Source organism: Siniperca chuatsi, linkage group LG5, assembly GCF_020085105.1.
Source record: "Siniperca chuatsi isolate FFG_IHB_CAS linkage group LG5, ASM2008510v1, whole genome shotgun sequence".
In the NCBI taxonomy this organism is placed as follows: domain Eukaryota; kingdom Metazoa; phylum Chordata; class Actinopteri; order Centrarchiformes; family Sinipercidae; genus Siniperca; species Siniperca chuatsi.
The window spans coordinates 25,908,374-25,923,178 of record NC_058046.1 but is presented as its reverse complement, the minus strand read 5'-3'; the positions used below and the strand labels follow the sequence as shown (position 1 = coordinate 25,923,178).

At 39.3% G+C, this 14,805-nt stretch overlaps 1 protein-coding gene across 7 annotated transcripts in view; it reads left to right on the top strand.

The window, feature by feature from the left end:
- slc20a2 (solute carrier family 20 member 2) overlaps positions 1-12,323 on the top strand; it is a 55,956-nt gene extending 43,633 nt beyond the window's left edge. For 5 of the 7 annotated variants that reach the window (XM_044197954.1, XM_044197952.1, XM_044197955.1 and 2 more), the window contains 2 exons: positions 1,768-1,852; positions 6,627-12,323. In XM_044197954.1, coding sequence (XP_044053889.1) covers positions 1,768-1,852; positions 6,627-6,791 — 250 coding nt within the window. In that variant the 3' untranslated portion in view covers positions 6,792-12,323. Of the gene's footprint in view, positions 1-1,767; positions 1,853-3,406; positions 3,492-6,626 lie in introns of all 7 variants that reach the window. The other 2 variants (XM_044197953.1, XM_044197958.1) reach the window with 2 other exon arrangements.
- Positions 12,324-14,805: the final 2,482 nt, after the last annotated feature.

The window sequence follows — 14,805 nt, the reverse complement described above, 5'->3', positions numbered from 1 at the left end:
ACTCAAAGACAAATTTGCTCTGGTTCACTATTCTAAAGGCTCTGGTTCCTCCAGTGTCTGTTTCCATGTATCAATCTGACAAAGAAGTTTGTTTGGAGCAAGGACAGGAAAGTGTGTAGATGTAGTTGTGTGTCTATAGTCTGTGGCTGATCATATATTTTAGCAGGCACAGTGAACACTTGAACAGTGCAGTGTGTCACAGCAGTAAAAACTGGATTTTCATCATTCTAGCCAGCTCCCCTGTTGTACCACTACAGGGACAGAATGCTGCAGACCTAACTGGCCTCGCCAAGCATTGCCAGTGGGACAAACAATCCTGTCTCTTTGTGATGAGCTGATCCTGTGTAGCTGCTAGCTACACAAATGTTTATAGCTGCCATTAAAGGTGGAGTGAATGGTGTTTGCTTATGTGCAGCGGTCAGGGATGGTGACAAAATTTGACCTCTCTTTCTACCCTTTTTCACAGGAGACATTTTGACATGTCACAGTAGGAAAAGCACAGGTGTAAATAATAAATTAATGATGGCCGACTTCCATTTAGCTGCTTCAGTTTCAGGGTCCTGGTATTGTTCTGTGGCTTACTGAGACACCTGAATAGAACAGAGCCATTGTTAATGTTATTAGTAACACCTGTACTTTTCCTACTATGACATGTCAAAATGTCTGCTGTGAAAAAGGACTATTGGAAAATCAAGAGCTGTACTCAAAACACAAAGCAAGCGCCTATGCTTTTTTTTTAACACTTTTTGGGCATTTTTTCCCCTTAGCTAGCTAACGTTAAGTGGCGAGCTGACAGGAAATGAGTATAGAGAGAAATGGGGGATGACATGCAACAGACGTCCCCGACCCGACGTTGCAATGCCATGGTCAGCGTCTTAAACCCCTCGGCCACCAGCACATCCCACACCTATGCAGTCTTAAATATTTCTACGCACACAGTTAGGGCGAGCACCCATTTACAGATGGTTTCAAGATATGTTCAAGATTATCTTAAGTCAAATTATTAGAACACTGCTGTGAAAGAGATTGGCCCTTGTTGTTCATGAATGCCACAACGGCGATTGGAGTGAAATGTTGTTTGACTTTTACCAATTAAATTTCAACAGTGTCTGTCCCCAGAGCTTTACCTCAGTGTTGCTGAGAGTTTTATTGGCTGCTATTTTTTTTATTTAGTGCTTAACTTCAAGTTGCTTTCTCACTCATCCACTTTCTCTTCATTTTTCTCTGTCTCTTGCTCTGTTTTTATAATTTAATCCCAATCCCTAGTTTTCCATCCCAAACAAATGGCCAATTGCCTCTTTATGCTTCTTTGGGGGGGGGGGTATTTTTTAATGATTTTCTCTTCCAGTGTGCCAACTGGTATGGTGTCAAAGTGTGAATAATGTTCTGGAAATGGGACATGGCTTCAGACGAAGTGTCTCCTAGTCAGCACGAGGCAATACAGAAACACACTCACACAACGCCCTTACTCTTTATGAAATACCTACCAACATTTAGGACCTAAAAATGCTGTCTTTATTGTGTGTGTGTGTTTCAGAGAGAAATAAAGTGTGATTACCATATTTTTTTCCTGTGTGTGTGTGTGTGTGTGTGTGTGTGTGTGTGTGTGTTTGTGTTGAACATACTTTAAAGAGCTATTGGATGTTCTATTATGGTTAGTGTGGATGCTGGAATATGGTCAGAGCGTGCCATCAGCTGCATATCCCAGACATTACAATGAAGGATGTCTCTTTGCTTCCCCCCTCCTCTCCCCTCCCTCCTCCACAGTGGATTCACTATAGAACTGGCATCTGCACTCACAGTCGTGTTGGCTTCCAATATCGGAATCCCTGTCAGTACCACACACTGCAAGGTATGACTGAGCAGCCCTCCAGCTGGCCTCTCAACTTCCCTCCAGGCATTTCCAGGGGACAGGGAGCTCACACTGCCTCTCAGGGCACCGGGCTGGAAATGCACACACCACTTAAGTCCAAATGTTCCAAATTTTTATGACCACATTTTTTTCCAGGCAATCTGTGTCCATCTCTTTCTCCTGGTTGTGTTTGTAAAGATGTCCTGATAAAATGTATTGCAAAGCATTCTGGTTTAATACAACTTGGGTCTTATTGATTAGTTCTGGCCATCATTTCTATCAGTTATGATAACATTGTACAAGCTCAAGTAATTACTGAGATCTGGGAACATGGCATGACAATGTCTACAACAAAGTCAGACTGGGCAAGAAACAGCAGTCTTACGATCAGGCAGGTTGTTAAACAAGAAAGGGAGTAATTTCCACTGGGCATGGGAGGAACATGCCCCCCTTACTTTTCAAAATACTATTTCTGTCCCAAACTTTTACAGTTTCCTCACTAAAATCTCTCTTAACAGTGTCCTTTGACTGTCTGGCTGCCAAAATACAGAGTAGAGAAACGAGGTGCTGGTTAAAATGTTGATACACTAATCTGAGCTGCTTTTAATTTTTACTGTGCGCTCACAGCAGCAGGCTTTACGAGCAGCACGGATTGATTTGGGGAGTTTTGCCATGGTTTTTGCCTCTCAAGCAACATACAACTTGTCCTGCCTTACTGCTGGAGATTGTTGGGACTGTAAACAGCATGTGAGGAAAGTCTGCAGGCACTACTCAGGGCTGAAAATAGCACCACTTATGCTGATTTTTCGATTAAAAAAATTCTCATGTGCTTTTAATTACAGTTATTAATATTATTAAATTCTCCTAAAACATGCTATAATGGAATATTAATCAAAGATATGTAAAGGACAGTGCCCTTTGTTATTAAGATGGAACATTATCTATCGTAACGCATCATTATCTATCAATATGTGATTATCTATCATTAAGTATCTGGTCTTTATCAAGGAAACTAAACATGATTTTAAGTAGGGTTAATGCATTAATTTGGTTCCTCTGACTTCATTGTGCAATGTCACTATTTTTCCAGATCTTAGCAATTAACTTGGTGAGTACAATAGCATTACAATTAGGAATGGTTGCCAAAAATATGAAAATAAGACATTAAAAGACAATCAAACGATTCGAGCCGTGTCCAGCCCGCTGCAGACAGCCCCGCGCAGCAGTGTGCAGCCCCTCCCCCCTGTTCTTTTCAGGAACATCGGATCCAGGCTGGAAGACATAGTGGACCACTCCAGCCCCAACCCTCTCCTGCCCCCTCCCCATCAACATGTTGTCTCATCCTCTGTTTCATTTCCACCAACTCTTTTATTTTGCCCTTTCAGCACTGGCATGGTTTGGTGTACGGGGTCCTCGACCCTCCTGTGCTTGACTGCAAGCAGACTCCCCATCACCAGCCTCCTCCCCTGACCCCACTTGTCACACATGTTTTACACTTTTTCACCTCTCCCCCTCCATCTTTCTCTGTGTCTCTCCACTCATCTGTCTTCACAGCGGATTTTGCATTGAAGTAATGAGTGCGCTAACAGTGCTTGTTGCATCAAATGTGGGCATCCCAATAAGCTCCACCCACTGCAAGGTATTGGAGTCATTGGTAGTGAAGCCGTGCTAGAGAGCCCTCTCAGAGCTCCACTTCATTGCTTCACCTGTAGCTGTCAATCGCCAAAGCCAATCACAACTCCCGAAGTTGCTGTTTTGACCTCTCCTGCAGTTTTCCTCCGGCAGAAAACCCTCAAAGTTGGACTTTAAGTCAGTGTGATTAAATCTAATTAGCTTGCATCGAATTCGAGTATAGCTATTGAACTGTACTTTTGGAAAGCAGAGAGACTCGAGAATGTATTATCCTGAGAGTTTTTATCTGATATTTTCAGGGGGGGGTTTTCCCCATTTTTTTCCTGTAGCCAGATTTTGATCTACTTGTTCACATTGTCTTTTGTTAATTAGATGAGATGCATCACATTTTTGTGTCAGATTAATTTTTTTGATGGATCAGAATTGAGATTATGGAAAGCACATAACCCCTGTAAAACGGCAAATTGCCATTGTTACACCTCTGTTTTTGTATGAATTAAAAAACGAGATATAACGCGTCAATTAGCAAGCTTTAGAGGTGCTGGTAGACAGATTTTGTTTGACGGAGCCAGGCTAGCTGTTTCCCCCTGTTTACAGTCTTTATGCTAAGCTAAGCTAACTGGCTGGCTGTAGCCTTATATTCAACAGACAGACCTGAGAGTGGTATTGATCTTCTCATCTAACTCTCTGCCAGAAACCAAACTTCCCAAAATGTTGAACTATGCCTTTTTAATTGTGCAGCCTCCACTTTTTACCTTTTTAAATTGGTAGCTTGTATTGGGGGAGAGAGTTAAATGTAACACATGCATCTTACTGACGATGTTAAATCATGTCGGTGACACAAGTAAAAACAAGTGATAAGATTTTACTGTAAGAACTGCATCTGCGAAAACATAAATAACCTAATAAGTAACCTAAGACTTAAAAAAACAACCATGTGTTTATGATTTAGATAAATACTTTACAAATGTCTGCTGAAGGGAAACTGCTCAAGACTCAAAACTGGTATTTAATTGCTAATGATAAATTTGACTAAACATCAACATCGCCATCCATTTTCCATTTTCATTTCTCACCTCCAAATACCCTTGTCTCTTCCGTAAAAACCTCAGATAATCAACTGCTATGCCAAAATGCTAAATCTACTGATGGTTAGAGGTATATAATTGTGGTGGTGATTTGATTGATTTATTGATTGTGTCTGGGGGATCCACAGATGTTGTTGGACGAAATTAGGGCTGAACGATATGCAAAATTAATATTTTAAAGATATTCATGAACTCATAATACATTTTTTTTCATTTTAAGCCATTTCTTTTCTCAATTTAAGAATTTTTAAAAGTGACACTGAAGGTTTCAGAAAATAGCCAACAACCTCTGTAAACATCTCCCAGTGCGAGTATGTATGAGCAGTGATGGGCATCCATTTGTTCTGGTCTCAGTTCAGTCTGTCAGAGTGACCATTTTCTTTATGTATTTGGCTTCTTTACTTGTGTGCAGATCAAACTGAATTGATGCCCAGCCCTGGTTTGTGGGGCGCTATGGTGTGATTATGTAGAATGACTTGTTTCAAAAGCTCTAAAGGCAGTCAGCAGCACAAACAGTGAGGTCACACTGAGTTCAGTCGTTGCTGCTGCATGCCTGAAATACAACAGTCGGTTGTAAACAGACATCTTTATCCACGAAGATATAGTTAGATATTGTTCCACACAGGCTTTTGAAAGACTGATTCTAGAATAATGCTAATTATCCGAATGAAGGAGAATCTCAGAACTTTGAGAAGTAGACAGTGTGCCTACTTGACTAACATCTCCTTCCCTGACTTTTGTGTAGTCTAGCACTAGTGTAACTTTGAGTAAGACTAACCTACAAACACGACTGGCCTCTGTTGACCTGACCTTCCACATTTAATCGTGAGTGTGACAGGTGTCACAAGAGCAGGCACAGTTTAACTCCTGCCCACCTGAAGCGTCACAAACAGAGCTGAAACAAGTCACTGCACATGCCACTCCAACACACTGAGGTGTCTGAAATGTTTGTCTTCTTCAGAATTTATTCTTATTCAGCGCCATTCTGATTTCATTACTTGAAATAAAGGTGAGAGAAAAGTTCATTGTTGGACGTCTGACATGAGCAGAAATAATAATTATATTAGCTGAGAAAACTCTAAAAAAAAAAACAACAAAAAAACTCAAAATTAGTTGTTGTTTTTTTTTAAAGATTTAAAGCCCAATAAAGAGGAAAACATCTGATTTTTGATCAACCAAAACTGCTAATTTCAGACTTCACACCCAAAAATGTAATTTAGGTAGTAGTAACTTTTACAGTCGGCTTGCTCTAACTAACAGACATTTTGGACCAAGCTGGTCTTGAAGAGCTGAAGGCTGTGTACAGGCTTTTCTGTTCGGATGCTAATGTTGTGTGTTATCACTTACCTGTGTATCTTTTTGGTCTGCTCAACTATTATCAGTGGTGGAATGCAACTAAGTACATTTACTCAAGTAGAATTTTGAGATATTCCCATTTTCTGCCACTTGATACTGCATTTATCTGACATCTGTAGTTACTTTCCAGATCATTTTACGCATAATACGTGTGATAAGATATTATTATAATTTCTATAGATGAGAGTACATATATAAAGATACACACACACACACACACACACACACACACACACACACACACACACACACACACTGAAAAAGAGTACTATGAGTAGTATGAATACTTTAATTTTTGATGTTAAGTACATTTTCTGATAATACTTCTGTATTTTTACACTCTGTTATGGCTACTTTTACTTAAGTAAAGATTCCGAGTACTTCCTCCACCACTGACTATTATTGTGTTAAGGCCACAAACAGACTGTATCACTTTCTCCAATGGCAATTTTCAGCTGTCAAGTCCATTAGAGCTAGATGGACAAATACTGGCTAAACATACAGTAAATATAAGAAGTAGGCAAGAAAACAAGCTGACATTATCTGAACACAAAATGATCAGTTGATCTTGAAAGCCCTCCATCATAAGGAAAGCCTGAACAACCTGCAGCTCTTCACAGCGTCTTTGACTTTGCCAGCATTTTGTTCTGTGTTGCTGCTGATTGTTTTCTTTCTTCCCTCCTGGCTGCGGCCTCCAGGTGGGCTCAGTCGTGGCCGTGGGTTGGATCCGCTCCCAGAAAGCGGTGGACTGGCGCCTCTTCAGGAACATCTTCCTGGCGTGGTTCGTCACGGTGCCCGTGGCCGGCCTGTTCAGCGCTGCCGTCATGGCCCTGTTCGTCTACGGCATCCTGCCCTTCGTCTGAGGCGCTCGGCTCGGAGGGAGAACAGAGGAGGAAGAGAGAGTCAGAGAGAGAGAGGGAAACTTCGGTAAAAAAATCATAGCTCAAGTGTCAGGGTTGCAGATAAAGGAGAAAGAAATGGAGAGAGGGAAAGGGCAAGGGTGATGGGTAAGAGAAGGAGAAGAGAGGGAGGAAGTTGCAGATGGCTTACAGATGGACTTAGTTGTACTGTGGATGTGAGGAGGGTTGGTTCATATGCTGCCTGGCTCCGTAGTCCAGAGATCTTTTTGACTCATTTGAGTTTCTGATCGGTTTTTATTTATTCTCCTTTTGGGTGCATAAGAAAGTGTGTAACCATTGTGTTCACTGTACCGTTCAATCTGCTGTACATATGACAGTAATCGGGAGATTTCCAGTAACTTTTCACAAGAATTATTGTTGTTGGAGAAACAGCGGCAGTTATTTTCTCTCTTTTCATTTAAAAAAAACATTTATTTAAAAAAAAAAAGACGGCACACGAGTTAAAATAATCAAATAATTAATTCCGCACACCTAAACTTACAAACATACCTGCAGTAAAACTACATAATTATGCCTACAATCCCAGGTAGCATAGTTGGTCAAGTACTTATTATTATTGTTCCACAATGCCAGAAAAAAAACCTGTACATATTGTTATATTGGATTAAGTGTGATTTGTTGTATTGCGGCTTGCTTTTTTTTTTTTTTTAAAAAGACGAAAAGATGTGCGTGTGGTCAACCAACCCATCCATCATCTCCCTTTTTAACACGCTAGCCACGTACAACTAGGGCCAAATGGAAAGGATGCTTCAGAGAGGGGTGGTGGGACTGTCACTCTGCTTTTTTATTTTCCACATGATACCATAGAAACCTGATTTGTTAAAGAGATGATTTTTGTCCAGAGCTCCTGTATGTTTTTAGAGATGGATCTCATATTTTTTAATGATGTATTATACTGTAATTTGTACTGTAAATACTGTCCTTAAAGAGTTTGGGGGCGGGAAAGGGGATTTGTTTTTAGCGTCATAAGGGGCGGCCTCTTCACCTCTTCTTCAAGATGTCATATTACATATAGAGTATGTTTCATCCTGCAGGCTCATAGTAGAGTGCACACACACTCGAGGAACACACACACTTGACAGCTGCTGTTTTTCAGAGGTTGGCAGAAGTTTAACGATTGGAAAACAGTATTTTAAATTTAAAGAAATTAATCGAACCTGTCCACAACAGAGGAAACTGGAGATATTCCATTCCTTGTGGTTTTATCGTATCAGTAAATTCAACAGTATTGGCAGACGGTTCAATGTTTCCTCCTTGAGAAAATGTTTAGGTGGGTTTCAGATGGCGATACTCGAGGGAGGTCGCTCGTTTGAGAGCATTTTAAGTAGAATGAGGTTTAGGTGCAGCAGAAGCCAAAACACTAAAACTGAACAGAGACAAAAACACACTAAGGTCCCATAAAATGTTCACATATCTTCATCCGTATGCCTTTGTTTTCATACATAAAGCTCAATTACTGGAGTCATTTCCTCAAATTGAAGGCTCCCTGCCAATGATTGACCTCTATACTGTCCATGTTCGGGTCATTTCAGATCTCCCACCGTGTTCGCCGGTCAGATTAGATGTCTTAGTCCAGGGTTTTATCTGTTTTGGTAGCCCTGAACCTGTCTCATACCCCTCATGTGACATATCTGAGGTTTGTGAGGTAAGTTAAAGCCTTGTCATGTCAGACAGTGATTATGTGTCATATCAAACTGTTGTATTATAACTCAGCCAGTTATGCAGAGGTGGAAAGAAAGGGGATTCAACCCCAGCCACACGTGTAGCTCCTCAAGGCTGGTGTTTTGAAGTGTAGAAGCATTTAGTCTATTGATCAGCTATGTTTCAATCTAAGTGCTAAAGGTTAGATAGATATCATAGGGTCAAGTTGAGGGCTGAATCGAAGCCCAGCAGGTGTTTTGAGGCCGCTCACGTCACAAAAATATCACAAGACTTTTGTCTTAGGATCATTATGTTTGAATGAGATGGTATCGGGGGGGATAGTACTGATCATCACCAGCTTTTTAACAGGGTCACCTGACCTGTAGATGAACAAAGTCTAAAGCTTTTTTTATTTGAACAAACTCGATGCCAGGTGTTGCAAGTTCTTTTCCTTCTTGTGGTGTGTTTCCTAATTTCATTTTTATTTCTCATGAACAAATCTATGCTTAAGTAGCCACTTGCCTTGTAACATTGTGTTTTACTTTTGTGCAGATACAGTAAAATTATTAAGTACTGTGGTGTTTACATCGTAACCATATTGTAGAGTATCTGAAAAAAAACTGTTGCCTAATGATGCCAATGAAAGACAAACTATTAACCATGAATTTTTAAGTGCAAGTAAAAAAAAAACCTGAAGTGTCTAGAGAGAGAAAGAGAGCACGAGCAACCGTGCGTGCGATGACTTTTTGTTTTAGTAGTAGTGCTAATCGTGATCCCCGTCACTTTACACTGCTACTACAGTGTGTTAACAGTACATGTATGGGTGGAATTCCGTAATGAAGAGAATGACTAGAGAAATTTCATCAAGACTATATATTTTTCTACCATATCTGAGTTTTAACCTGGGCGAGCTTCCAGACACTTTGGAGGACACACTGTGGGGTTGATGGGAAATTGGGAAACATGGACTAGTTGTTATAAGATCAGTGATACTGAGAAATGGTCTTATTACAGGGTGTCTCGCCTCGCTGGTGCCATGTGCCACACTTCCACTAAACCCAGTGTGTTCCTCTAACATGTAGATTGACGTGTCGGTTGCCAATAGATCAGATTTTTAAATTACCATTTTTATTTTTGAATTTTAGATGAAAACACTTTGTAATTTTGTTTCCCTACTGCTTTGATCATGAGCTGTGAGAGCAGGACAGCATCTTGCTAAAACCAGGACGACTGCTCGCTGAAGGCGTAATGTAGAAGCAAAATCTCTGTAGTTGGAAAAACTTCCTTGTTTTGGCAAGTAACCACTCTTGAAGCTCATACCCTTTTACTCTTCCACTGTGTGTTACACAGGGGGCTGCACAGAGCTGGTGTTTTCAATTTCTGTTTGTAGTCTTGTACAGTAAAGGTGCCAGGAGGAATTAAATTGTAAAAAGAAATCTCATGATGCACAAGAGGTCTGGCCTTGTTTCCCAAAACATGAAAGATCTACAGCTTGTAGAAGATGTGTTTCCCCATTGTCTTTAAGCGAGCAAATGTAACTAACTGCTGAACAGCAGCCACAAGTGACAACTACGAGATAGTAGTAAATGTGCAAAAGGCTTAAAGTATGCTGTAACAGAAGCATCATATCAGAAGGTCAGACCAGACCAGACCAAGCAAGACTGTAGCAACAAAACTCCTGAGTGTACTGATTTGAGCAATAGTGTGTTTTATTGATTATGAACTCAACTTTTAATTTGTAGGAGAAAGATTTAGTTTATTTACTTTCAGAAGTGACATAATCTCGCTTTAATGGGTGAATTGTCGTTGCTTGAAGGTAAACCCAGTCCACACCTCTTGAACAGAAGACACTAAACTTTACAGGGTGCATAGTCTCTCACTACATCGCACACAATTTACAGTAGTAAACACATAAAGATGCACATTTTCTCATTTTAAAGAGCAACAAGCTAACTGAACTTCCAAGTTAGCTTCTGTTCCACTAGCTTTCTGTTCTCAATGTATTTTACCATAGAGGGATTTTTCATGCGTCTTCAAAAAAAGCTAAAAAAAAAGCTGATACTTATTTTGTTCATGTTCTAAAATAAATAGGCATGTACTACTATACTAAACAGTAATATCTGAGCACATTATTTTGTTAGCATGTAACAACTACAGCTACCATGAGTCTTAGCCGTAAGTGCACAGTTAAAACCTCATGAGTAGCTGCTGTTGTTAAATGACAACAGAATATTATTTATTTATTCATGTTTTAAATAAATCCATGTGTTACTGTATAGGACAGTAGTAGAAACCCATTTAAGATAAATATTTCGGCTTTTTAGAGGACTGATGAAAGGCACTGTATTGTCTGGCTGCAGCTGGTGGACGTTTGTTGCTCGTGTGTAATTAAGTAAACAATTAAATGAAACTGAATCCACTTTCCTCATGTTGGATTATGAGGTTTATTTGTAAATGGTCTGAGGTCAGCCAGCCCACTTCAGATATCTGGTTTGTGTTGTATCACCGTGCGCTGCAGGCTCTCCTTTGTAACTCACACTGTCATTTTTGTTTTTCCATGCATTCTCAGTCCTGATAGGCCAAAAGGGATGCACTGCTCAAGCTGGGGAGGGGAAGTGAAAATTGTTCTCTGGTGGCAGCGTTAAACATATCTGATAGTAAGGGCTCAAACTTGCCCATGTCAAATTTTATTTAAAATTGCATAAAATAGCTATTTATATATTAAAGCCCCTGAAAACTTGGTTTTCTCATCTGTAGGTATTATTTATTACGTTATTAAGTTAAACACTAATCAGACATCAGCAAACAACCCTGTGATGTCATCATGTGTGTATTCAAATGTTGCTAAACCCTGATTGGTGCACGAAAAGATGTGACATCACCTTTTTCCAACAGAGCACCGCCCACTTCAAACCAGTGTGGAGAGCGCAGACAGAAACACAAATACAGAAATCGCTCTGGTGAAATAACCAAAAGGGTTCTAAATTTATGTTTATGTAAGAAGCTGATTGACAAGATGAGTTTTCAGGGCCTTTAAATGAGTCAGACATTGAGTTTAATTGTTTAGTTTATATTGTATCCTGAGAGCCAATAATTCCAATGATTGTGCAGGTAAAATTTGGGATGATCTTTTAAAAGAATCGATTAGGTATGAACGCAGCCACTAGATGGCGGAGTCTGACACTTTCCGTCCCCGTAGAAAGGGACAGCATTTTAGACCAGTCCATTTCAACTGATCAGTATAAATCAATGAATGGTGTGATTGCCATTGAGGGAGTTACTGTGCTTTTATTGCATTATAACTGTTTTGTAGAGAAAAACTAGAGAAACAACGTGCCATTTCTTTCTCCCTGAATGTGCAATACAAGCTGTTTCTTGTGAGGGTGCAACTACCATTGCTTTCACCCAGTGGTCGTGTTGCTCCACCTGCCCTGGTGTAATAGCGCCCTCTCCTGTTTATGGAACTAGCACCACCTCACAGAGGTGGAGGGGCATCAGTTCAGACCTTCATCTGGATGTGGCGTGCTGTCTCTAGTTTTCTGGTCTGTTTTGTAATAGAATGTGCTCCTTGGCCGGCCTGCAGGCTTTACAGCTCTGTGTTGTCTTTTTACTGTTTACTGCTATTTAAATGTCCGGTCCTTCAAAAGTAAAAAAAATAATAAAAATAATAACATTAATAAAAAATCAAAAGAAACTGTAGCCTGCTTCTACAAAATCTTAAAGCTCTTCTGATTTGCATATATCGTACTGTAATGTTTTATTTAAGATTTTAGTGGAAAAAATGTCTGCATTTAAACTAAATTATGGGAATTAAAATTACAAAGAATATCTAAATTCCACTGAGTTGTGTGTCTTATTTTTGTAAAGATGTGTGTGAGCTGAAGACATGATTCTTACTGCAAGCTGGAAAGGGTTTTTTCCATATCCTTTAGGGGGGAAAATATCATTTTATTGCTTTATTACATCCTTTAAAACATACACACTGTACAGGCACAGCAAGATGATATAATTTAGCCTTTTATCAACATATATATTGTATGTACCCATGTCTTATCAGATATATGGGATGACAAAGATTGAGTGTTCAATTACTTGTGTATGCTGAACAATTTTACAAGAACTACTACTATTTTTTGTTTGTTTTAATCTTTGTCTAAGACAGGCTTTTCGAACTTATGGGGAAGCCAAGTTCTTGTGGAGCATTTCCATATTTTAAAGGCTGCATGGCAAATATTTAGGCAGCAGTGCTATTTAGATGTTAAAAGAGCCTGAAAACTTCAAATCTACCTCTGATCTAAATTCTTTCTCTATAACATTAAATATTCATCACTAAATAAGCAAAAACCAGAATTAAAGTTTGGAGAAGAAAAAAAACATTGATAGGTAATATTTAAAAAGAGTTTAACGCTCAAAAACTCAGCTGATCTTCAGGACTGTGTTGGTGCCGTTCGATGAGACTTGACTGGCAGTGCGGAGAACCCCACGACTGTCGCCACATCTTCATTCAAATGTTGCAAAATCGTGATTGGTGCACAGAAATAGATCTCTCTACACCAGCTCTAGAGTAGTCATCTTGGTTATGACACTTACCATATTGACTGGCAAACAGTTTGGAACAACCTGAACGATGCTTCTAAAAGTCCTGATCAAAATGATTAATTTTAAACTTGCACCAAATGTATGTAACTCCCAGAAAATGCTTTCTTATGAAACGTACTTTGATTGAATGAGCTTTAGGCTTACTTTAACAAGAACTTAAATTACTGACAATAGCACTTGCTGTTTTGTATTTTCATTTTATTTCATTTTTTACAATTGAGAGACTCTTATTATTGAAATATTTACTCTTACTCGCTTTATAACCTGTATAGTTTTCAAGACATGTACTATTAACTTTTTTTCTGGTTTTGTAACTGTATATCTGCAATATATTGTTGTGCCCTGCAACATTTAATGTCGTGGTTGTGTCTCTGCTCATTTCCACCCCACTTTGCATTCATTTGGTTTCCTACAGCGACCGACCTCTTTAAAGACTGAATTAATCTGCCACATCTTTTCAGGCTGCTGTTATTTAGGGTTTTGAGCTCAGATAATAATTCAGTGACTTGGCACAGATCGCACCTTTAAGTTCCCAGCACTGTGGCTGTCTGCGCTGGGTTTAATTTAAGACGTCTCTACGGTAACGCTGAAAAATGTTGGTTTGATGCTGGCACACAGCAAGTGACACCATTTAAATGGGATAATGGTTTCCATTTCATGTTGGTTGAATCAGTAACCAGCAAGAAATGGAAACCATAACCTCCCTGCAGTCAGGGGTTTGCAGTGCCCCAGGAACAGTGATACTGTTGGTTTGTGAAAGGTATTTGTTCATCTTGATTTCTTTATTTGTGGTTCTGATGTTCATCTTAATTGACAACAGAAAGTCCTTAAGCTGTGAGAAACTCTGGCTCCTGCACACTATTAAACGTCTCATCAGGGATCAGGCTGGAAGTCCACTTAAACCCAAGCTCAAGGTTTATAGTGACTTTTGAAAAAACAGCTTCACTTTAGGATGTAAAAAGGAAAAATGTTGTATGTTGTCATTCCATACTAATTAATGCAGCAGTTTGTCTGGTTTACATTCTTTAAATTTTAAACATTCAGTGTAATTTGTAGTATGTAGCAAATGTAATATCCCTTCTCTTTCTGAGTGACATTCACAACCACTGAAGACAGATTTTTCTCTTGCATGGAGAATCTGAACCACTTCCTTTAGCAAGCATGCATGTTGCTGACAGCAGGTTCTTAAAATCTATCCATCCAGATGTCAGATGCCTTTTGGCATACTCTGTAAAGACTGAAAATCAAATCTGCGAGATTTCGGCATGTTTTCAAGTCCATCTGAAATTAAATTGCATCTTTCTTCCTCTGCTGCAGCATATACATATCTGCTGTGTAAATCACAAGTTCTGTCCTCCCCTTTGAGAAAAAAATTGTACCCAAAGAAATAAATTTACTGGGTTATCTGGGTTGTTTATATTTGGACTAAATGCTTCTTAAAAACACCATGAGGTTTTAATCTCTAAAAACTACTAATAACTTACATGTTTAATTTACAACTTTAATTTAATTGCACAGCCTTGTGTTGTGTAATGACAAATAAATGTCCCGTGAACATTGAACCTTGAACATGCTCAAAAACCAACAAAGGTTTTGTTATTCCAGGAGATTCTTAGGCCCGATGGTCTGTTTCCATGACACAACTACATAAATATGGAATACTGAAATAACTGTTTGGATGGCAAATATATGGTTATTTTTGCTTAATTTAGGCATT